Here is a 22,392-nt window from a genome sequence, read left to right as displayed (position 1 = left end):
ATATATCATCGACATAGACCTCCATGTTACGTCCAATTTGTATGTTGAATAGTTTGTTGACTAACCGTTGGTAAGTTGCTCCAGCATTCTTTAAACCAAATAGCATCACTTTATAGCAGTAGATGCCTTTATCGGTTATGAAGGTAGTATGCTCCTCATCTTTGGATGCCATCTGAATTTTATTGTAACCCGTGAAGATATCCATAAAACTTAAAAATTGATGTCCCGAAGTCGCATCGACTAGTTGGTTGACCTTGACAAAGAAAAACTATCCTTTGGACAAGCTTCATTTAGATTAGTATTGTAGATGCAGATTCACTATTTTTTATTGGCTTTTCTCATCATTACTATATTAGCAAGTCAATCTGGTAATTAGCTTCTCTCATGAAGCCAGCTGTAAGGAGCTTATACTTCTTCATCGATGACCTTCTGCCTTTCAGGAGTAAAAGATCTTTTTTTTTGCCTCACCGGTCTAACTTTGGAGTCAATATTTAACCAATGAGTTATTACTTTCAGAAAAATCTCTGGCATATCGGTTGCTGACCAAACAAAAATATCGACATTTTCTCTTAGTAGGTTCACTAGTTATTTTTGCTTCAGATCAGATAATTGCGACCCAATTTGGACTGTCTTTACAGGGTCATCTTTTCTTAACAGGATCAAAATCAGTTATTTCAGCTGGTTCACCCCTTTCTTCATGTTCTCTCTGATCTAGTTTAACGACCGATAGAGGGTCTTTAGGTTTACCGTTCTTCATAGAAATCATAAAGTAGTGTCGGGCCAATTGTTGATCTCTATGTATTTCTCCAACTTCCCTTTTTGTTGAAAATCGGATCAGTAAATGATATATCGACACTACCGCTCTCAAGGCGTTGAGTCCAGATCGTCCAAGCATGGTGTTGAAAGCCGAAGGAACCCGGATGACTATAAATATCAAGAGAACGGTACTCTATTATGGACTGTTCCCGCAGTTAGTGGGAGAGTAATTTCTTCTTCTAAGGTGACTGCATCTCCAGTGAAACCGACTAATGACATCGAGACTCTTCTGAGTCGGTCAGTCGGTAGTCATATTTGAGAGAAAGTTGAGTAAAACAAAACATCATTTGAACTTTTATTATCTACCAAAGTTCATTTTACATCATAATTTACTATCATTGTCAAGATGATGACAGCATCATCATAGAGAGTCTGTATTCTTCGAATATCGTCTTTCGAAAAAGAGATTACATTATTATCAAGTCGTTGCTTCTTTGCAGACTCTTCTTTGAAAATTGCCCCCCAGTCTTTCGATCATCCAGAAATCATGTTGATAACCCCCGCTGTTGGTCGATTGTTGATTGCTTTCTCAGGTTGTGGCTGAGATTATCGGTCGGTAGGAGGTTTGAGTCGCACGATCTTATCGAAATTTTTCAAGATAGCTTCGTCGAATCAGGACTTCTATTTCATCCCTAAGTTAAATATATTATTCGGTATCGTGACCATGATCATGATGAAACTGACAGTACTTCTTCTTATCATAGCTCCTTGGTGGTGCTTTCATTAGTGGGGGCTGACGAAGGTACTCCTCTCCCTCAATCTCCATTAGGATCTGTACACGAGGAGCAGAAAGAGGAGTATAGGAGTCATACTTACTACCGTAATTATTTGACTTTGAACTCTATCGGTAGGGTGAAGCTTTTTTTATTGATCGTTGATCGATTTAGATCGACAGGAGCTTCATTTTTCTTCTGTTTTTTTTTTCTGACTTTTTTCTTTTATTTGATACCGATCAGAGGCATCTTCATCTGCGTGAATATACTTATATGCGCGCTCTAAAAGTTCAGCATAAGTTCGAGGGAGAATTTTATCTAGGGAGTAACTAAACTTGGATCCCTTCGGACCTCTTTTCATGCTCGAGATAGCTATATCTTTGTTGAGATCCCTGCCTTTAAGTGCAGCGGTGTTAAAGCGAGCCACAAAGTCTTTCAGCATCTCTGTTTAAATCTACATTTTAGGACATCCTCTGTTTAGGACATCGCAGTTTTCCTTTGTAGAGTATATATTCCCGACTTATTTTAGCTCTCCCTCTTAGAAATTTGTATTCAAGCCTAATAATGCATAAATGTGGATAGGCATATACAGCCATGTTGCTAGCACTTCATTTGGTCAATCTCATTGCAGTATCTGCATGATAGGTTGGTGAGAGAAGGGCCCTTATGGAGGCATATAATATATGATGTGTTATGTATTGTCCAATTCATTGGGACCTAGTTAACATTTGGACTCATCTAATGCATAACATGGCTGTACATTGCTCTGTGCTCTGATCAGGTGCATGATGACCTAGTGCTAAAAGTTGATACGCAAGTGATGAGGTTATAGGTGTTCCTATGTCTCTCCAAATTCTCAATGGCATGGTATTTCTTTATGCTTTCTGGTCATCTGACTGTTATATGCCAGGTCCAGAAGTTCCACTGATCTCATTCCACAAGATCCTGTGAGCTTTCAGATGTCCAAAAAAGCTTCCATCTGGGCTAAATCAATTTCAACAGAATGTATATGCATTTCTGTTTATATTTCGAGGTCTCTCCCTTGAAACATTATAACCTCATAAAGCTCCTTTTTTTTCTTTTTTCGCCGCTCAGATTATGTGGAGACACTAGTTTAATTGTTTGATGATTTCCCCTGCAGCCTTATGGTAAAATACCATCTCACTTGGACCATCAGTCTGAGTAAAGTTGAATATTTTATGGGGTTTAAGCATGGAACTTGTCCATTGAATCCGTCTTAAATCTGACCTGTTATACCAGTTTTTGTTGTGTTGTGTCTTGGCTCACATTTTATTTTTATAATCTACTGTTTTCTGCCCTCCGAAAGAACGCTAGCTCAGATTCAAACCCGACCCAATAGAGTAGGCCCAGTAGCCAAATTCATAAACTTAGTAGGAAACAAAGCAACTCATCTGGGCTTCAGCCGTTGAAACTACTCGTTGTTGAGAGTAGGAATGTAAATAGGTTATCGACATCCCTTAAGTGCACTTGCAAACCAGATCTACACTGATTTGCTAAAACTTGAAATTCCACCAAGGGTGCATTTGGTTACACTCTTTGATTTTTAATTTTTAATTTTTAAAAAATATTTTTTATTTTTTTTATTTTTACTATTGATTAAAAGCAAAAAGTATATTTGGTAACTATGTTGCTATAAAGCAAAAAGCAACGTTTGGGGATGACAGGTGAAAAGCTCGACGAGAGAGAAAGATTTGGAAAGGGAGGAAGAAGAGGGTGGGGAGATGAAGAACTCGACGAGGGAGAAGAGTTCGGACCCTTTACTTTTTGATTTGGCATTTTAGATGTGAGGAAGCAAAAAAAAATAGAAAAGCAAGTTTGAGAAAGCAAAAAAATTTTGCTTTACATATAAAGCAATTATTTCAATTTTTACTTTTTGCTTTTCATAATATTATCAAACATTTTCTTTTGATTTTTATTTTTTAAAAATTAAAAAATAAAAAAATATTTTTTTATTGGCTAACCAAACGCACCCTAAAATAATGAACTAAAAGCACTTATCTGATGGAGAGTATTGTATGAAGATGGAGACAAAAATGACATATCCCAAAAAATAAAATAAAAAATAAAGCCGTAGTATTTTTGCAAAATACCCACAATCATTGCAATAATTTCATGTCTTGCAAACCTTATCATAACCTCACATATCTGTGGATGAATAATATCTATTATTAAACAAATAATATGGCTACTTTTCCTAATAACCTATTATTTTTCTATCAAGATCTAATCATTGTTTAATATAATTTTATTTTATAGTTAAATATATAATATTACTTTGCTATTAATCAAAATATTTGAATAATTAGCAATACCACCACTAATAGTTTACCTGGTAATAGTGAATATATAATAAGTAATAATATATTATTAGTAATGTTAGTTATGATTGAATAAAATATCATTATTAAAATAATATTTTTATATTTAAAATTATTAATCATTTAATATTATATAGTATTAAAATTAGATAATGAATGTTGATATTAATAATATTATTATTACAACCATGAATGTAATCGAGTTTGTGAAAAAAAGTAGGGACAAAGTGAAAGTCTATTTTTCTCTTGGTCTTTCCTCTTTCAAGTGACTTTGGATTCAAGTAGTCTGAAATAGTCTCTTTAGGGACTAAATTAGCTTTCATCTTTTATCTTTTAGTGAAAATGCTCAAAATTGGACAACAAACACTTCTAGGAAAGTGAGTTTTTTTTTGGATAAATGGGAGGGAGACTTCAAACTCTTTCTTAAGTCCAACCATGAGAATAAGCAACAATCAAGGAATTGAAAGAAGAAAAACAAGAAAGTCAAAGGAGAGAGATAGGCAAGGTGCTAGCTAGCATGCAATTTGTCGTCTGGTTGAGCTCTCAAAACATAAAAATTGAGAAATAATAATGGCTATTGAACAAGTATTGCATGTGGCAAAGACCTATCTTGTGAAATCTGGAATAATGATTTTCATCCATAACACCCCAATCAAACATCTCTAACCAGGCATGTTTCATCAGTGTGTTGATTCAGAAAATAGTAGAATAATATATAATCTGATCCACTAAAATCTTGTGATAATCTCCTCTCATATTAGTTTTTATGTTTGGTTCTTTAAAAATAAAGAATACGATAATGATCTATGACCATTTGTGTAACAGCCTAGAATTTCGTTCAAGAAAAGGTATTGGATAGTTTTTTTTTTTTTTGATTTCTTATCTGCATAAATTGTCACATACTCCCCTCCGATCCCCAATTAATTAAGTCTGAAGTCTTTGCTAGACTAAGAATCCAAATCTATTTAAATTCAATCATAAATATCATAAACCTAATCAATACTATGATTAGTGCATGCAGTACCTTCTCATCCATATGGATCATGAGCAAGATTCACTTTGATACCACTTGCAAAAATCTGAACCTTATCTAAAAAGATTAGTCAGAAGGTATTATATAGACACCCAAGATCTATCAAATGGAAAGCCATGAGGGATTATGAAAAGATGTTATTTGAGTTTTTGGACCCTTCGAGCTATTGACCAATTTTTTTCTTAATTAGTTGTTATAGAAAATTCAAATAAGATACCTCCAAATATCCTTAGGATCTGTTTGGTTGGAGTTAATATGGCATGGAAAAATAAATCCTATATAGATTATCATGTTTGGTGTGAAAAATAGAAGAGAGAGGTGGTAAAAAAAATTAAAGATTTTTGGCTTCACACATAATTGATCCCTTCAGGATGTTTTTAGTTTTTTGTTTTGTATTTCCGCCTGCTTTTGGTTGTTATTATATGTACACTACTCCTTTTACTTCAATATAGTATTTGGATCCTCTATTTACCAAAAAAATAAATAAAAACCGTAAGAATTGTAACGGAGAATGAGAGAGAGAGAGAGAGAGAGAGAGAGAAAGCAAGAGAAAGAAATAATTGAATGGGAAAAAAATAATTCCATTATCTTTCATATTATAAGAGTCTCTATATATAAAGCAATAGAAGCCTGAAAATAATGAACGATCTAGATGTCTAAATACAATGAACCATCTAGATACAATCAACCACTGATCTGCTAATTGACATAATTCCCAAACAAGATTATATACCATATTATACACCAGATTATATACCATAATAAACCCAAGATTATATACCATAATGTACACTAGATTATATGCCATAATGATTAATATGATTATGCTAACACTCCCCCACAAACTCAAGTAGTCACATAAGATGACAACTTGAGTTTGATATAATTCTCTAAATCGATCGAAAGGATGAGATTTGGTGAAGATATCTGTAGTTTGATCCCCAAAGAGAATATGCTGAAGATGAACCATACGACGAATAATTTCACCATGAATGAAGTGACAGTCGGTCTCAATATGTTTGGTGCACTCATGGTAGACATCATTGTGGGCAATCTCAATAGCACTACAATTGTCACAATGAAGAATAGTGGGACAATCATGAACCACACCCATATCAGTGAAAAGCCATTGAAACCAAACCAACTCCCCACTGTATCAGCAAAGGCTCGATATTCCACCTCAGCACTAGCATGGACAACCTTCGTTTATTTCTTACTCCGTCAGGAGATAAGAGAGGTGCTCAAGAAGAAACAAAAACTAGTAATAGATTTTTAGTCAACAGGATCACCAATCCAATCAACATCAAATTAGATAACAAGCATAGGTGGAGATTGGGTAAGGTAATGAAGACCATAGTGTAGGGTGCCTCATACAAAATAAAGAATTCGAAGGACAGTAGCATAATAAGGAGTATAAGGGGTAGCAAGGAATTGACTAACTGAATGAACTGCATATGCAATATCAGGATGGATGACAATCAAATATACCAGTCCTCTAACCAGCCAGTGATATTGAGTAGAGTCAGAAAAAGGCATCCAATCGTAGAGTTGAGATGACTATGCGGTTTCAATGGACTGGAGACAGCCGTTTGGTGTCGGTGATGCCAGCATGAGTGAGAAGACCAGAGGTATACTTGATTTGAGAGGGAGAATAATCAATAGAGTCAGAAGTGACCTCAAGGTCAAGAAAGTAGTGTAAGTGGTCTGGATCTTTCATCTCAAAGTGACTTCACAGATGCTCTTTAAGATCAGAAATGCCATCGGCATCATCACCAGTGATAATCACATCATCAACATAGAAAAGAAGTAAGATAGTGCCACGTGAAGAGTGCCGGACGAAGAGAACAGGATCATGAGGGTTGGAGGAGAAACCAAGATTATAAACAGTACTGCTAAACTTAGCAAACCATGCCCGAGGAGCCTGTTTGAGCCCATAAAAATTTCGTTGGAGGTGATAAACCTTGTCGAAGGGGACATCAAGATTAGGAGGTGGTAATATGTAGACTTCTTCCTTAAGGTCACAATTAAGAAAGGCATTCTTGATGTCCATTTGGAAAAGAGGCCAGTGACGAAGCGCAACAATGGCAATGAGAGATTGAATTGAAGTAAGATGAGTAACAAGGGCAAATATTTCATCAAAGCCAACATCGTATTCCTGTGTGAAGCCCTTGGCCACAAGATGGGCCATATCACTCAAGAGATCCATCTGAGTGAGTTTTGATCATATAAATCCATTTGCATCCAATAGTGGGCTTTTCTACATGTAGATCAATTAGATCCTAAATGTGAGTATGAGTTAAGGCCTGAAGTTCTTCCTGTATAGCTTGTTGCCAACATGGATCAGAACAAGCCTCTTAATAGGTGTGAGGCTCATGAAAGGTGGAAATAGTGGAATAATAATAAAAATTTTTCTAGAGATAAGAGGAAGGATTATCCTTAGTGGGATGAGTGGACCGACGAACAGTAGGAAGCTCGGGTCCTAGAGGAGATGGCAGGGAGGATGGTTCTGGAGGCGAGGTTGTCATGGTAGGATCATCCAAGAGAGGTAGGTCTATGGGAGGAGGCGGCAGCATAGAGGTGATAGCACTGTAAGAAGCAAAAGGCTTAGTGACCAAGTCAGTGTGGAGAGGATGCAAGGAGACTTGAGAAGAAGATGATGGAGACTCGAGGGACTTAGGACGAAAAGGATCAAGGAGATGGGAAGTGAAGTAAGGAGGGGAATAAATGGTCGAGGGGTAGAACTGGGACAGTAAAGCAAACGTCACATGTTTTCAGAAAATAACATGATGAGAGATACGAAGATGCTGTGACATAGGATCCTAATAGTGATAGCCCTTATGCTCATGATAGCCCAGGAAGCAATAGAGACGAGAGCGACTCTGAAGCTTATTGCACTCATAGGCATGAAGAAGGACAAAACAGACACAACCAAAGGTCCGAAATATAGAATATTCAGGGGCTCGACCATGGAGATGCTCATACGAAGATTGATGAGCAGTGATGGGGGAGGGAAGGTGATTAATAGTATAGATGGCAATGAGTGTAGCCTCATCCCATAATCATTCAGGACAAAAGGTAGAGAGGAGTAGAGCACGAGTAATGTTGAGAATGTGGCGATGCTTGTGTTCTGCCTAGCCACCATTCTATGCAGAGGTGCCTGGATAAGAATACTGAGAAAAAACATCATATTGGCATGAGAGATAAAGGAAGGAGGAGTCTCTATATTTCATAGCATTGTCGGAATGGAGGTGTTTGACGCAACAAAAGAATTGCGTGTGAACCATGGTCATAAAATCAAAAATATCTAAGACAGTAGACATAACAGTGGAAAGAGATTGATGTATCGGATTGGGATTTGTATTGGTCAAAGAGTGCCTGTAGAGCTGTCAAAAAAAGAGTGACTTATGAAGATAGAGAGGGCTCATCAGTGGCAGCAGCAGCAGTAGGAGCCTTGGAGGCAAATGGAGCATGTGATCTTGGAGGCCGCCCAGGAGGGGGTTTAGGGCCAGAAGGCCAAGCAAGAGGAGTCTTCGGACATTCATTTTGATAGTACCCAGGGCCAATCTTATAACAGTGGTGACACTTGCGAGTAGGACAGGCTTAGAGAGTGTGGCCGGTCTCTTTGCAATAGCCGTACTTAGAAGGCCTAGAGGAAGAGCAGGGGCCATGTGTAGGGGCCACCATATCATGAACAGGTGCAACAAGTAAAGGATTAGTAAGACGGGCTCGAGAAGTACCAAGACGTGTACGTCTCCTCTGATAAAAGTTCAGTATTAGTAGTCTCCAAGATGGAGAGAGGGCTGCAGTTGAGCAAAGATGCTCAAACCGGCTCATAGTCATTAGAAAGCACAATCAAGAAGTGAATAAGATGGTCCTACTCATAATATTGGAGAATAGTACAAATATCATCTTTGGGTAAAGCCAGTTCAAGTTGAGCCCAAAGAGAAAGAATCTTAGCAAGAGAAGCATTAATAGTTTGATTGAATGCTTAGTGAAGATGATGAAGAATTCGACAAAGCTGACAACGATGAGACAGACCAATGGTGAAAAAATGAGCAGCAAAAATATCCCATACTGCTTTAGCTGTATCATAGGTGCCAACTTGAGTGCGAACAGTGAGGATGAAGGTGTTGCGAATCTATATAATGATTTTATGATTTGTTGCAACCTATTTCCTTTTGCGCTTAAGGAGTGCTGCATCGATTTTGTCCTTGAGTTGGATGAGTGCAAATTCATCACCAATGACATATTCCCATACTTGACATCTTTTGAGAAAACTGGATATCTCCTGACTCCAGAAGATATAGTTGGAGCCATTCGAAGAATGGTAGCAATATAGGGTGAGTGGGCTCAGACTTGTCCATAATATTGGAGTGAAGAAGAGACCACCAAGAGATTACGGAGGCAGAGGAGGAGAATGCCGATGATGTGCCGATGGCCACATACAAAGAGAGGAAAATAAGGGGGGAGGAAACACCAATGACCATGCACAAAGGGATTGTTAATGGAGAAAACTCAATTATACAAGCTCTAATACCATGTAAGAATTGTAACAGAGAATAAGAGAAAGAGCGTGAGAAAGCACAAAAAAGAATTAATTGAATGGAAAAGAAAAATGATTCTATAATCTTTCGTGTTACAAGAGTCTCTATATAAAGAGCAATAAAAATCTAAATACAATGAACGATTTAGATATCTAGATACAATGAATTATTGATCTCCTAATTGATATTATTTTCAAATAAGATTATATACCATATTGTATACCAGATTATGTTTCATAATACCTAAGATTATATACCATAATGTACATCATATTATATACCATAATGATTAATGTGATTATGCTAAAAAAAACCAAAAAAATAGAAGTTCGCCTTAATTAACACACTTCAGAAGAAAATCACACTCTTATTTATGCAGAGGAATACAGATACATCACCACATACAACATCTAATAGTCGCTAGCGGACAAGGAAACTATATATATGTATGTATAATAGGACAACCTAGCCAAGCAAGTCTTTTATAGAAGCATTTTAATTAGAGGCGATCACACGACCATTTCCAACGGCGAGATGCTCAATGTGTTGGGACTCCAAACAATGTCGTTCTGGGGTTGGAACTGGCAGATGGGCACCGTACCGGGCTTGACGTTGAGCACCTTGAAGGCGACGTGCTCGGGGCTGAATCCGGCCGTGTCGGTGTGGCATGCGGCCACCGCCTCCACCTTGGTCCCATCCTTCCCGACCATCGACACCTTGTACGCCTCCGCGCACGCCGTGTGGCAGTGGAACACAGCGTATGCATAATTCTCACTGTGGCAAACCACCAACTTAGAGGTAGGAAGCTTCTGCACTTTAGATATGGTGTAGACTTGTTTCGGTGGAGCCTTCCTGTCGACCGTCGTCGACAGGGCTTCGACGTTACGAGTCCCAAGGCAGGACGTGCTGAAATCCACCATGGACTCGACCGAGGTGGCGCAGTATCTGATCTCTCCGTCAATCGCCGGCTCCTCGCACTCCAGAAGGATCTTCTTCATGGTCTCGGCTTGGACGGAGTCGGGCGCGATGGAGAGGCGGGAAAGGATCTCCGGGAGCTTCGCGGAGGAGAAGGGGATGGAGTCGGCGAGTTCGCGTGGAAGAAGGGTGGCGCCGGTGGTGGTTCGGGTGAAGTGGAACGTCATATTGGCGCCAGGGTGCAAATCCTTCTCTAGGAAAAAGACGGTTACGGTGGGATCCTGGATTTGGCTCTGCGTAGCGGCGTAACGGAAGAAGGCACAAACAGAGTCCATGTCATCAACGAACACACCTACAATTCATCAAATAGGAATTACTTTTGTCATTCACGTCAATTACAAGCTTGAAGATGGGTAATCCATAATCAAATGATTTAGGTTAAAGAAGAGGGTACTGCTAGCTAGCAGGAATTGTTAATGAGGCATGTAATCAGGGTTCGTCTTGGTTGGATTTTTATAGTTCCAGAGCTTGAGCCAGCCTTGTTAACTTCAAGCAGAGCTCATACAATACTTATTAATCTTCACCGTTAAACACCAGTTTACATTTCAACAAAAAAAACTGCACTTAGACACCAGTTTAACGGCTGTCATAATATTTATTGGTCGTCTAAGCGCTTCTTTTATATTTCTGCTCTAGGAAAATTAATGTTAATAAACACTCCATAGTAAGATTGGTAATTGGTAGTGGAATGACACAAGTAGCTTGAAAATAATATACTTTTTTACTAACTAATAAATAAAAGATAGTTTCATAAGAATAAATAAATATAAAAGAGTTAGTCAGGTCAGGCTACAGTCAGACATGCATTTCTTGATCTCAGCTGAAATTATTTTGGGCTATGATCTCAGGCTCATTAGTTCATCGAGGCTAGCTCTTGTCAATCAATGGCAATCCTACCGTCAGTATAATTATGTACCAGAACGTATCACATGGCGGATGGCACTTGGCATGGGAGTGTTGGGCAAGACCGAGTTCCAGTAGACATCTGCAGGCAAAGCAGCATGACATGCTCCAACTGTAAGCTGAAACAAAATTTTGTTCCCTTGATTAGAACGCTATAGATGAAGTATGAATTTGACCAGAAGGGAACAGAGCTGTTACGCTCACCGCAAAGATAGAAAGAAAAGCTAGAAAAGAGCCATGGATGAGGAAACCGAGAGTCGAGCAGGGGAAGCAGGGAAGGCAGCGGAAGCTGGTGTACATTGAACGGCAGTGTGGGGCAGGATTTATAGGGGAGTCCGGGAGCTCAGCACCAACCAGAACGACAATCATTACACTGCCCAAGTTCCAATTATTTTGCTGCCCGGCTGCCCTTGCTCCTTCTATTGTTGCTGTTTTTAATTGGATGGCATGGCGCGTTAATCACGTGGCAAGCATTAATTATACTTTAAGAGATACAATTATTCTGCTGATCGCCTGCCCTGCGTCCCATTGCTGCCCGGCTGGCCTTGCTGCCTCGATTGCTGCCGTTTTTGGATAGCATGGAGCGTTAATCACGTGGCAAGCAGCATATATACTGCCCGAGATCCCATTATTCTGGTGCTCCGCTGCCCTGGGTCCCACGTCGCCGCTGTTGGTGGATGGTGCTAGGCGGCGCGGGTTTCTGAAGTGATAAACTCATGGATATTATGATCCTTTTTTTTTTTGGTAAATGGATATTATGTTCTTTACTGTATGACCGCTCTGCATAAAATAATAAGCAACCCTCTCTCTCTTCTTTTTTTTTTTTTTTTTTTTTTTTTTTGTTGAAGATAGGAAACCATATTTTAACATCACTTGCCATGAGGCCTCTGGTGGCCACCGTATTGTTCATTTAGACCGCGCAAAACCCACGATGGATAACACGCCAGCGACCACTTGTATTTCACCGACACTATAAAAAAAAATTATATATTATCAACTTTTTTTTGCCAACATTCTTGAAAAGCGTCGGCAGATTACGCTGATCTACCGACATTTTTAAAAAGCATCGTTTATTAACGACGCTTAAAAGCATCGTAAAATTTGAGCACTGTCAAAACCGACGCTTTTAGCAAAAGCGTCGTTAAATAAAGAAAATACCGACGCTTTTTTACGTCATTATTTAACGATGCTAAAAAGCGTTGTTAGGTTCGTTTAAAACCCCCAATCTCCCATACCCTAATCTATCTACTGCCGCCCCTTTCCACCCATTCCTCCGCCGACCCCATCTCCGCCGCCGGCAGCGCACCCGCCGTCCACGCCGCACCGGCCCTCCTCCCCTCCCCCCTCCCGACGATCGAACGGGCTTCCAGATTCAGTGCCCGGTTCACTGATTCAGAGCAGTCCTACCGCCCCAATCTTCCCGTGCGCTCCCAAGACGCCTTTTCGCCCTTGTCTCCCTCGCTCCGATCCCGTGGTCAGGTGAGATCTCTTCCTCCTCCTCTTCTCTTCTTCTTAGAAGCTTTTAGAACCATGGACTCACACCACTCTGCCATCCTTCTTCCCCCATCATCTCCGCCTCCGGCCCCTTCCCGTCCGTTAGCACAGCCGCTGCCGCCACCGCCACCGCTCCACTGTAATCCCCCAAACCGTGGCTCATGACACTGGCCGGTTCAACCCCTAGGCTTACCTCTACGTAAAGTACCAAACCTTGATTTAATTGGCTGCATCTCGGTCTTCTCATCTCAGAGCCGTGCCCTGACAAGCTTGTGTTCGTTTCATCCATGAGCTCCCATGCCTCGCTGCTGGGTCATGGCCTCTCCAATGTAGTCCATGGCATGAAAACTACCCAACCTTGGTGGGGGCACGAAACCTGATGTTGATAGATCGGAGCTCAAAGATGGTACACCGGTGCCGCGGCCAGCATCATCTTCGCTCGGCAAAGGAATTCAAGTGGTGTTTTATCACCCAAATCAGATCACTAAAGATTCGTTTGATTTGTCAGAAATTTTTTTCTCAATTAAATTATTAAAAAAATATTTTTTAATAATATAATTTTAATATATTTGATTGGAATGAGTGATTTATGTTTGATTGAATATTTATTTTTTTGAAAAAAATTATATAGAATATCCATTATATCCTTAATAGATATAAAATTATACATTTTTGCTCCCAAATTTTTATATATAATAATATTATTTTTATATTAATATAAATATAATATTAATTTATTCTAATAAAATATTAGATCATAACAATTTATCATATTAATATAATATCAATATATATTAATATTGTATAAATATTTTAATATAATAAATTTATTAATATAGATACAAATATAATGTTAACTTACAAAACCTTGGATGCACTATTTAATAAATTTATGGTTTATTAAAAGATCAGTTAATGGATAATGACATCCATCATGCATATTTAGGCCTATTTGTGACAAGTGTATGCAATCTCCCTCCTTTACCTTATCAGCTATTCCTCCCATACATATGGATTGGCTCTATGCACCAAAGTAGGATTATTGAGTTCTTACAATTGCCTATAGAGCCCTCTTGACATCAACTCTCGCTATGTAGATTTACTAGCGAAGGAAGCTTTTAGTAAGAGAAGAGCCTGCTGCAGTATTTCCAATGCATTGCTAATATATTAATCTGTATCGGAGGCTTTGTTGTGTAGTGTATTCTGCATGTGCATGCCCCATTTATAAGTATTGAACACATGTTCTTAGCATGGTTTAATGTATTAAATTAATTAGATGGTTTAAGAATCATGCCTGGTTAGTCAGATCCTGTGTATTTCCTTCTACGAAGCAATTAAAAGTGGCCTGTGCACAAAGAAAAAAAAAACATTTTCAGTAGCATTTTTGGCATTCTGGTGGTGTAGCTTGTAACAATGTTATGTACCTTTCTATATTGATGTGTGCTGAGCATGCATTGTGTTATGATAAACGCATCAGACCTCCCTAACCTTTGTTTTGTAGTGTTAGTTTTGTTGATCTTACTTTAAAGATCAATGTACCAAACTTTTCTTAACATTCTATATTTTCAATTTCTTTAAAGATTCTTTAAAGATCAATGCAACAGTTACTTTAAAGATTGTTTCGACATGATTTGAAAAATTAATTATAAAAATTGGCTTAACTACATAAAACACTGAGTAAGTCACTATCTGGTTGGTGTAATAAGTTTTTTATGATCTAAAAAGAGGGGTGAAAAAGAACAGAAAAACAGCACATAATAGCACATAACCAGAATAATATTGAGATTTTTTAAAGATAATGACAAACAAATAAAAAATCTAATATCGAATGATGGTTGGTTCATATGTACTTGTGGAGCGAACGTATAAGTCATGATCATCCTCATCCACACCTCTCCTAAATTATCAAATATGGTAAACATGTATAGCATAAAATAAATGATATAGAGCTAGATCAATTTACAACCACACCCTCTTAGTATCTTTCTATGAGGTTCACCCGAAAATATATAGTACAATTAATTAAGGTTGTGATACATGGTTGATGAATGGATAATTTCATAGTTTCATGAATCCTGATTGATTGCTTATCTGACATGTGGCGCTCGTTATGTGGCTGGACCCTGATATCGTGTGGCCTACGTTATCCTTATCTTCGTGGCTGATGAAGACTAAGCATCTGGATTAAGCTGGGCCAAGTTTCTTTGTCCATTACTCCCCAAGTTAATATCAGGTATTAAATCAAGTTAATTATGAATTAATTTAAAAAAAAATTACATTGCATAGAAACATAGACCCGTCTTTTGATTAATGTACATATTCTATTATATCCGTACATTTATTTATTTTTGTATGGATAAAAGAATTATATACATTGATCAATTGATTGTCTAGTATGGACAGTTTGGAAAATGTGAGTAATTCTATAGGTCATTACCATAATCAAATGGTATACTGAGGGTTCGAAAAAAATTTCGGATGGTATTTTTCTTTTGTTCTCCCTATACGGGAGAACTAAGAGAAAATACTGCCGAAATTTTTTTCGGCTCTTGTTACATATCATTTGATTTCTATAATTGACCTATAGAATTAATGCATTTTCTGAATGGGATAGGACCTTCTTTACCTATTAGTTGATGATAGCAAGCATTTACTATGTAAACTTTATCTAGCTGTTATTTTTTTGAATTTTATGAAATGACTGATATTTTTTACTCAGTGCATTAATATAGATTGTATAATTTTTTTAATTTTTAGATAAATTACAAGTTCGATCATTTTTATCCTACAATGGACAAAAGTTGGATAAATAAACCAAGGAATAGTAAAGAATATTTAGATGGAGTTCATGACTTCATTAAATTTGGTATGGAGAAAAGTAGTTTGAATGGAAAGATTTTATGTCCATGTTGGAAATGTGTAAATAGTTCTTCTTTAGATCCATAAAATGTTGAAGAACATTTGGTATGGAATGGTTTTTTAAGAGGTTATACCGACTGGATTTTTCATGGTGAATCTATGTTGCCATCATCATGTAACCAACCCTTGACTCATTTTGGATCCACTAGCCTACAAGACAATTCTGCAAGAGATGATGATATAAGAGGTTTGATCACAGATGCTTTTGGATTTGGTGTTCAAAATTTAGGAGAATTTAGTAGTATACAAGAAACAGTTGGGATGTTTGATGGATGTGCGCATACGGAACGTATGCATGTTGAGGAGCCTATACATACATCTAATGATGAGATAGCTCGTTATCACACCTTAATGAAAGATGCAGATGAAGAATTATATCCGGGTTGTACGAAATTTTTTAAGATTTTTTTTCTTGTACATTTATTTCATATAAAATATTTGAATGGATGGTCTGGAAAGAGTTTTACCATGCTGCTCAAGTTATTAAAGGATGCATTTTCAGAAAGCACTCGTTTACCACCATCGTATTATGAAGCCAAGAAAGCAGTAAAGGAATTGGATCTTGGATATGAAAAGATTCATAGTTGTCCGAAAGATTGTATGTTATATCGGGGTGAAAATGCTAATCAAGAGTCATGCAATGTATGTGGATCTTCAAGATGGATAATACAAAAAGAAGATCGAGACGATGTACTGAATGAATTGGATGCAACGCGGAGTAAAAAGAAACCGGCCAAGGTATTGCGTTACTTTCCTCTTATACCTAGATTGAAAAGGATTTATGCATCATCAAAAACAGCTTCATCAATGAGATGGCATGATGAAGGACGTACAAAGGATGGAATGTTGAGACATCCAGCAGATAGTCTTCAATGGAAAGCATTTGATGATAGGCATCCTGATTTTGCCTCTGATGTTCGCAGTGTTAGGTTTGGCTTAGCTTCTGATGGTTTCAATCCATTTCGGACCCTGAGTTCTACCTACAGTACTTGGCCAGTCATTTTGATACCTTACAATTTGCCACCGTGGATGTGCATGAAACAATCATCACTTATCTTGTCAATGGTTATTCCAGGAGATAAGGGTCCAGGCAATGATATTAATATTTTCCTACAACCTTTAATAGAGGAATTGAAACACTTGTGGGAGGGTGTTGATGCATTTGATGCTTCCAACGGCCAAACATTTAAACTACGGACAGCTTTGTTATGGACTATTAATGATTTTTCAGCATATGCCAATTTATCTGGCTGGAGTACAAAGAGACGGGTCGCATGTCCTTGTTGTAAAGATTCAACACATTCAATTTGGTTAAAACATGGAGGTAAATTTTGTTACATGGGACATCGTCGATGGTTAGAAGCAAATCATCCGTTTCGATTTCAGAAAGATTTGTTTGATGGTACTATAGAATTGGGATGTGCCATATTCCACCTTCTAGAACTGGTGTTTATAGACAAATGGATGGCATCAATTACAGCTATGGTAAGCACTCAAAGTCCTCTAAAAAAAGAGGAAGGGATGATGTTGAAAGCTCAGTGCATGAAGGGTTACCAGAGGAAGTTAGTATCAGTACTATAGATGCAGAGGTGTTTCAAGATCCAGACAATTATTTCGAGGATGAAAATGAGGAAGACACACAGATAGCATCTATACAACAGCCCAGTAAATATTTATGGAAAAAATGAAGTATCTTTTTTGACTTACCTTATTGAAAACATAATCTTATTCGGCACAATCTTGATGTCATGCATATAGAGAAGAATGTTTACGATAATTTACTTGGAACATTTTTAAACCTTGATGGAAAGAACAAAGATAATATGAAGGTACGTCTTGATTTAAAAGAAATGGGTATCCGACAGGAACTTCATCCTAAAATGCTTGCTAATGATAGAATTTATGTGCCTCCTGCATATTACACAATGTCTGCTCAAGAAAAGGATAATTTTTTGGGAGTTTTGAAAAGTATCAAGGTACCTGATGGATATGCATCAAATATTTCACGATGTGTGCATCTAAAGGATTGAAAACTTTCAAATCTTAAAAGTCATGATGGTCACATATTGATGCAAGATATTTTTCTAATAGCTTTAAGATCGTCATTGCCGAAATAAGTTGTTACAATTGTACTTCGATTATCGTCATTCTTTAAGGCATTATGTTCCAAAGTTATTGATCCTCGGAAACTTGATCAGTTAGAATCCGATATTGCAATTACACTTTGTCAGATGGAAAAAATTTTTCCTCCTGGATTTTTCACTATTATGGTACATCTGCTCATTCACCTAGCTTCAGAAGTTAAAGTTGGTGGACCGATACATTATAGATGGATGTATCCTATTGAGAGGTATTATTGCAAACCTTAAATCTTTTGATAATTTTATTAGAAACAACAGCATACTGATATTTTAATAAATATTTAATTCTTGAAGGTATCTTGTGCGTCTTAAAGATTATGTGCGAAATAGAGCCTATCCCGAAGGCTCGATTGCTGAAGCATATATTGCGGATGAATGTTTGATATTTTGTTCAAGATATCTTCAAGGTGTAGAGACTATTTTTAGTCGACCTCAACGGCATAATGACTTTGTGGAGAATGCAGAACTGTATAAGTTCTTAACTGCTGAAAAATTTTGAAAAGAGCTGAAAGTATTGTACTTGATCAAAAATCCTTAACACAAGCACATCGTTATGTGTTACTTCATAGTGACATAATATCTGACCATCGCAGGTTAGTATATTTAAGGAATGACATCAAAATTTAAATTTTATATTAGATATAATGTTCTAAATGATATATTTATATTTTATGCAGTAAATTTTTAATTTATCAGAGACGAACCAATCATAACATTCGTCCTAATGCAAGGATTGAACAGCGATGGTTGGTCGAGTTATTCTCTATGTGACTTTCGAATCAGGTGTGATTTATATTTAATTATGGGATACATTAATTTTTGATACATATTTAATATCAGATAACTCAACAGCACTTCGTCATATCATTTTTTTTAGGTATCAAAGATGATGGAAACAAATAATTCAGATGAACTAATAGCTCTTGCTCGAGGACCTAACAAGATTGTGAATAGATATAACGGTTTCATAATTAATGGCTTTAAATTTCATACTAGAGAACAGGAGAAATTTAGAAAAATACAGAATAGCGGTGTTATGGTGGAAGCGGATGAAAATCCTATTATGGTGCACTTAAAGATATCTATGAGTTGGATTATTATGAAAATTTAAAGTAGTACTGTTTAGATGTGATTGGATAGACATAAACTCACCAAGGGGTTTGAAACAAGATGCAAATGGATTTATACTTGTAAATTTTTCAAGGTTGATACACACTGGTGTGTTATTGAAGGATGACCATTCATTTTTTCATCTCAAGCTCGACAAGTATTTTATGTACAAGACGCAAAAGATAAAGATTGGTTTACTGTCATCAAAACAAAACCTAGAGACTTATATGATATGGGAAACCAAGTGGAGGATGATGACGATGACACTTATACACAATGTATGCCCTACAATTTTATACCAGCTGATGATTTAAATGCTACGACGACGTTGGTTAGAACAAAATTTGATGGAAACACTACTACTTGATTGTTACTGGTAATAATTATTTATGATGTATATATTTTGCATTAATTATTATGTTATTTTACTCCATATATTAACTGATTCTACCTTTTATTTATATAAATGCTAGGTGACATCATGCGTCGCAGGGGACGATATGCTGGTGTGCAGTTTCAGTTTTCACAGACAAAGGCCGGTACGTCTTCTTCAGCACAGCAGCCTGAGGCCAGTTCAGCTGCACAGCATTCTGAGCCCTATCCTTCATCATCAGCACAGCATGATCCTCCTGTTCATCAGTCAGATGATGAGATACATGTGCAGGGTATATATTGTCTTTCATGTAATTTTATTTTTATTTCATTTTATATATATTTATGATATAGTTATTTTTATGTATTTTTTGCAGACGGATCCGGGAGAGTACACCCCAGACGCGGACCCACAGTAGTACGAGATGTATGGCAGATGCGTGAGGGCGAGAGAATTATTGTGGAGTGCAATCAGCTAGGTCAGCCAATTAAGAAAGCTGCCTGCTTATTGACTTCATTTTTGGGGACTGTTGCTCGGAGGCCTCAGCTATGTCCGTTGGGCTATGCAAAATGGAATGACATGCTTCCAACGTACAAAGTTGAGCTCCTCCGAGTTATAGAGGTAATGAATTGATGTTCATACTGTATATTAATTGTTAATCACTTATATAATTTATTTCATTTAACTTTTTTTTTTATAGAGCAAGTTTGTTCTCCCTCCATCCACTCATGATTTTGTAATGAAGTCTCTCAACCGCAAATGGAAAGAATATAGAGCACAATTGAAGAAGGACTATATGAGACAGGGTATGACAGAGGAGGAGGTTGCTAGAAATTATCCTCCTGATGTACCCCCTCATCAGTGGATGGAGTTGGTTCATTATTGGTTCTCCGAGAGGGCACAGGTATATTATCTGCTCATTATCTTTTTTTCTAAATATTTTATAAAAATATTAATTTTTATTATATATTATACATATAACAAGTTCTTTACTTTATTTTACAGACTTATTCTGCTATTGGTAGAGCTGCACGAGCAGCTCAGTCTGTTCCTCATACATCGGGGTCGAAGAGTTATGCACGACTCCGACAGGAGTTTGTATGTTTCTTAAACTTTCATAATTAACTTTTAATTTTTATGTTGAAATATTTATATAACTAATATCATTATGTATCGTGGACCATGTCTGTATCATGATACTCATATATTTTTTTAAATTATTATAACTGTTTGCTTAAAATTAAAATTATTTGTGTAGGTGGATGAGCATGGGAGGGAACCCGATCAAGTGGAGTTTTATCGGATGACTTATACTCATCAGGATGGTACTTTTATTCGAGATTAGTCGAGAGATTTATATGTACGGCATTATTAATATTCTATTTTTTACAATGATTTTAATTTAATTTTGTTAGCTATTAATGTATAACTTTTGTTTTCAAAATAAATACAGGAGAGGGCTACATCTCTCATTGCGGAGCGTGATGACGAGTCGCAGTATTTACGCAGCAGAGCCGTATCGAGGCCGAGGTGTTCACAGAGTTGATGGGACCAGAGCGCTACGGTCGAGTGAGGGGTTATGGAGTATGAGTCACCCCCACTCAGTTATCTGAGGTTAGTAGATATACGCAGCATGCTGCAGCAGATGCTCAGGATTCACGCGTTCGCAGACTCGAGGTGGAGATACAGGAGATTAGACAGAGTCGTGCCGCTGAGATGGAGGAGATGCGACAGAGCCGTGCCGAGATACAGGCCATGAGGGGACAGATTGATCGGCTTACATCTTTATTAGAGATGTATGGCCCATCTCAGGTAAACACATATTATTAAATATATATTTTTGTATTAATTTAATGATTTATATATTTTTATTTATAGATATGCAAATCATGCTTTTGATATATTTCTTGTAGGCTCCTGGCACATCAGGCACCCGTCGAGACAGCGGCACGTCACGTGGAGACAGCGACGACCATCCGCCTGCGGGTTGACATTATTTTATTTTTATTGTATTCTTATATTTATTTATATTACTCTTGATTGTAATGGACGATTAGTACTTTGTTTTTATTTATATAAAATAATATCTTTTGGTTTGGTTAAATTTGCTATTTAAGTTTGCTTTTGGTGTAAATGGTGGTGATTGTACAGGTGTGAATGGTGGTGATTGTACAGGTTTATGTTTGAATAATTGATATAATTTTGTACAGAAATGTATGTATTCTTTTTTTTTGTATATAAAATCTATATTTTTTTATTCTTTTAAAACCTTTAACGATGCTAAAAAGTGCCATTATAATTGACTTTTACGACGCTTTAAAGCGTCGTTACAAGAATATTTAACGACGCTTATAAGCATCGTTAAAAAAAAATTAACGACGCTTATAAGCATCGCTAAAGAATTAACAGCCGACGCTTCAAAAAGCATCTTGGTAGAGCGGAGGATGCTTGTCATTAACGACGCTAAAAAGTATCGTTAATATTGAATTTTACGATACTTTAAAGCGTCGTTAAAAAATAACGACATTTTTAAAAGACATCGGTGTTTTTCGTCTCCACTCTTACATAGGCGACGCTTTCGTGATGCTTTTTGAAGCGTCGTAAATATTATTTACGATGCTTATTAGCATCATAAAATAATTTTAATAATATTATTTTTTATCATTTTCACTGTAGTGCAATTTTCGATTGTTCGCTCTCCACCGAGCCAGCGACCACTTGTATTTCACCGATTTTCGATTGTTCGCTCTCCACCGTGCATATGCTCCAGGATTTGCCCGCTCCAGGATTTGTCCTGGTTCACTTGCACCCGATACAAGCAATAATTTCTCCACTGAGTGAGAGTAAAAAGTCTCTGTTTTCTGTAACAAGAATGGTACTGTGTCTAACTTCAATCATTAGACACTGATTCTATTTAACATGAACTTGGTAGCGTTAAGTTTTTAAGTACTTGATTGCTTCGCAGGAGCGGGAGGAGAAAATTATGATTAATAAAAAATAAAAAAAATATTTGTTTGGAATTTTCAAAGAAG

General features: G+C 37.2%; 2 protein-coding genes across 2 annotated transcripts; one reads left to right on the top strand and one right to left on the bottom strand.

The window, feature by feature from the left end:
* Window positions 1–9,796: 9,796 nt before the first annotated feature.
* Window positions 9,797–11,707, bottom strand: LOC105048275 (BURP domain-containing protein 6). The gene is made up of 3 exons (XM_073260346.1): window positions 11,528–11,707; window positions 11,337–11,442; window positions 9,797–10,712 (listed from the first exon to the last, which is right to left on the bottom strand). The coding sequence occupies exons 1-3, from the start codon at window positions 11,690–11,692 to the stop codon at window positions 9,955–9,957; spliced, it is 1,029 nt and encodes a 342-aa protein (XP_073116447.1). The 5' UTR covers window positions 11,693–11,707; the 3' UTR covers window positions 9,797–9,954.
* An 8,043-nt stretch (window positions 11,708–19,750) lies between these two features.
* Window positions 19,751–20,485, top strand: LOC140859374 (uncharacterized). Its single transcript, XM_073261019.1, has 3 exons — window positions 19,751–19,981; window positions 20,061–20,264; window positions 20,366–20,485. Exons 1-3 carry the CDS (start codon window positions 19,796–19,798, stop codon window positions 20,483–20,485), a joined length of 510 nt encoding a protein of 169 aa, XP_073117120.1. The 5' UTR covers window positions 19,751–19,795.
* Window positions 20,486–22,392: the final 1,907 nt, after the last annotated feature.

This window comes from Elaeis guineensis, chromosome 7, assembly GCF_000442705.2.
Source record: "Elaeis guineensis isolate ETL-2024a chromosome 7, EG11, whole genome shotgun sequence".
Taxonomy (NCBI): domain Eukaryota; kingdom Viridiplantae; phylum Streptophyta; class Magnoliopsida; order Arecales; family Arecaceae; genus Elaeis; species Elaeis guineensis.
The sequence above is the reverse complement of the archived record's forward strand: the minus strand, read 5'-3'. Positions and strand labels throughout refer to the sequence as shown.

Coding starts and splice junctions, on each gene's coding strand:
- LOC140859374 (XM_073261019.1), top strand. CDS start 19,796: ATGCGTGAGGGCGAGAGAATTATTGTGGAGTGCAATCAGCTAGGTCAG. Junction 19,982..20,060: donor AGCTCCTCCGAGTTATAGAG/GTAATGAATTGA, acceptor TTTTTTTTATAG/AGCAAGTTTGTTCTCCCTCC. Junction 20,265..20,365: donor GGTTCTCCGAGAGGGCACAG/GTATATTATCTG, acceptor TTTATTTTACAG/ACTTATTCTGCTATTGGTAG.
- LOC105048275 (XM_073260346.1), bottom strand. CDS start 11,692: ATGATTGTCGTTCTGGTTGGTGCTGAGCTCCCGGACTCCCCTATAAAT. Junction 11,443..11,527: donor CTTTTCTTTCTATCTTTGCG/GTGAGCGTAACA, acceptor ATTTTGTTTCAG/CTTACAGTTGGAGCATGTCA. Junction 10,713..11,336: donor CCGCCATGTGATACGTTCTG/GTACATAATTAT, acceptor GATGAATTGTAG/GTGTGTTCGTTGATGACATG.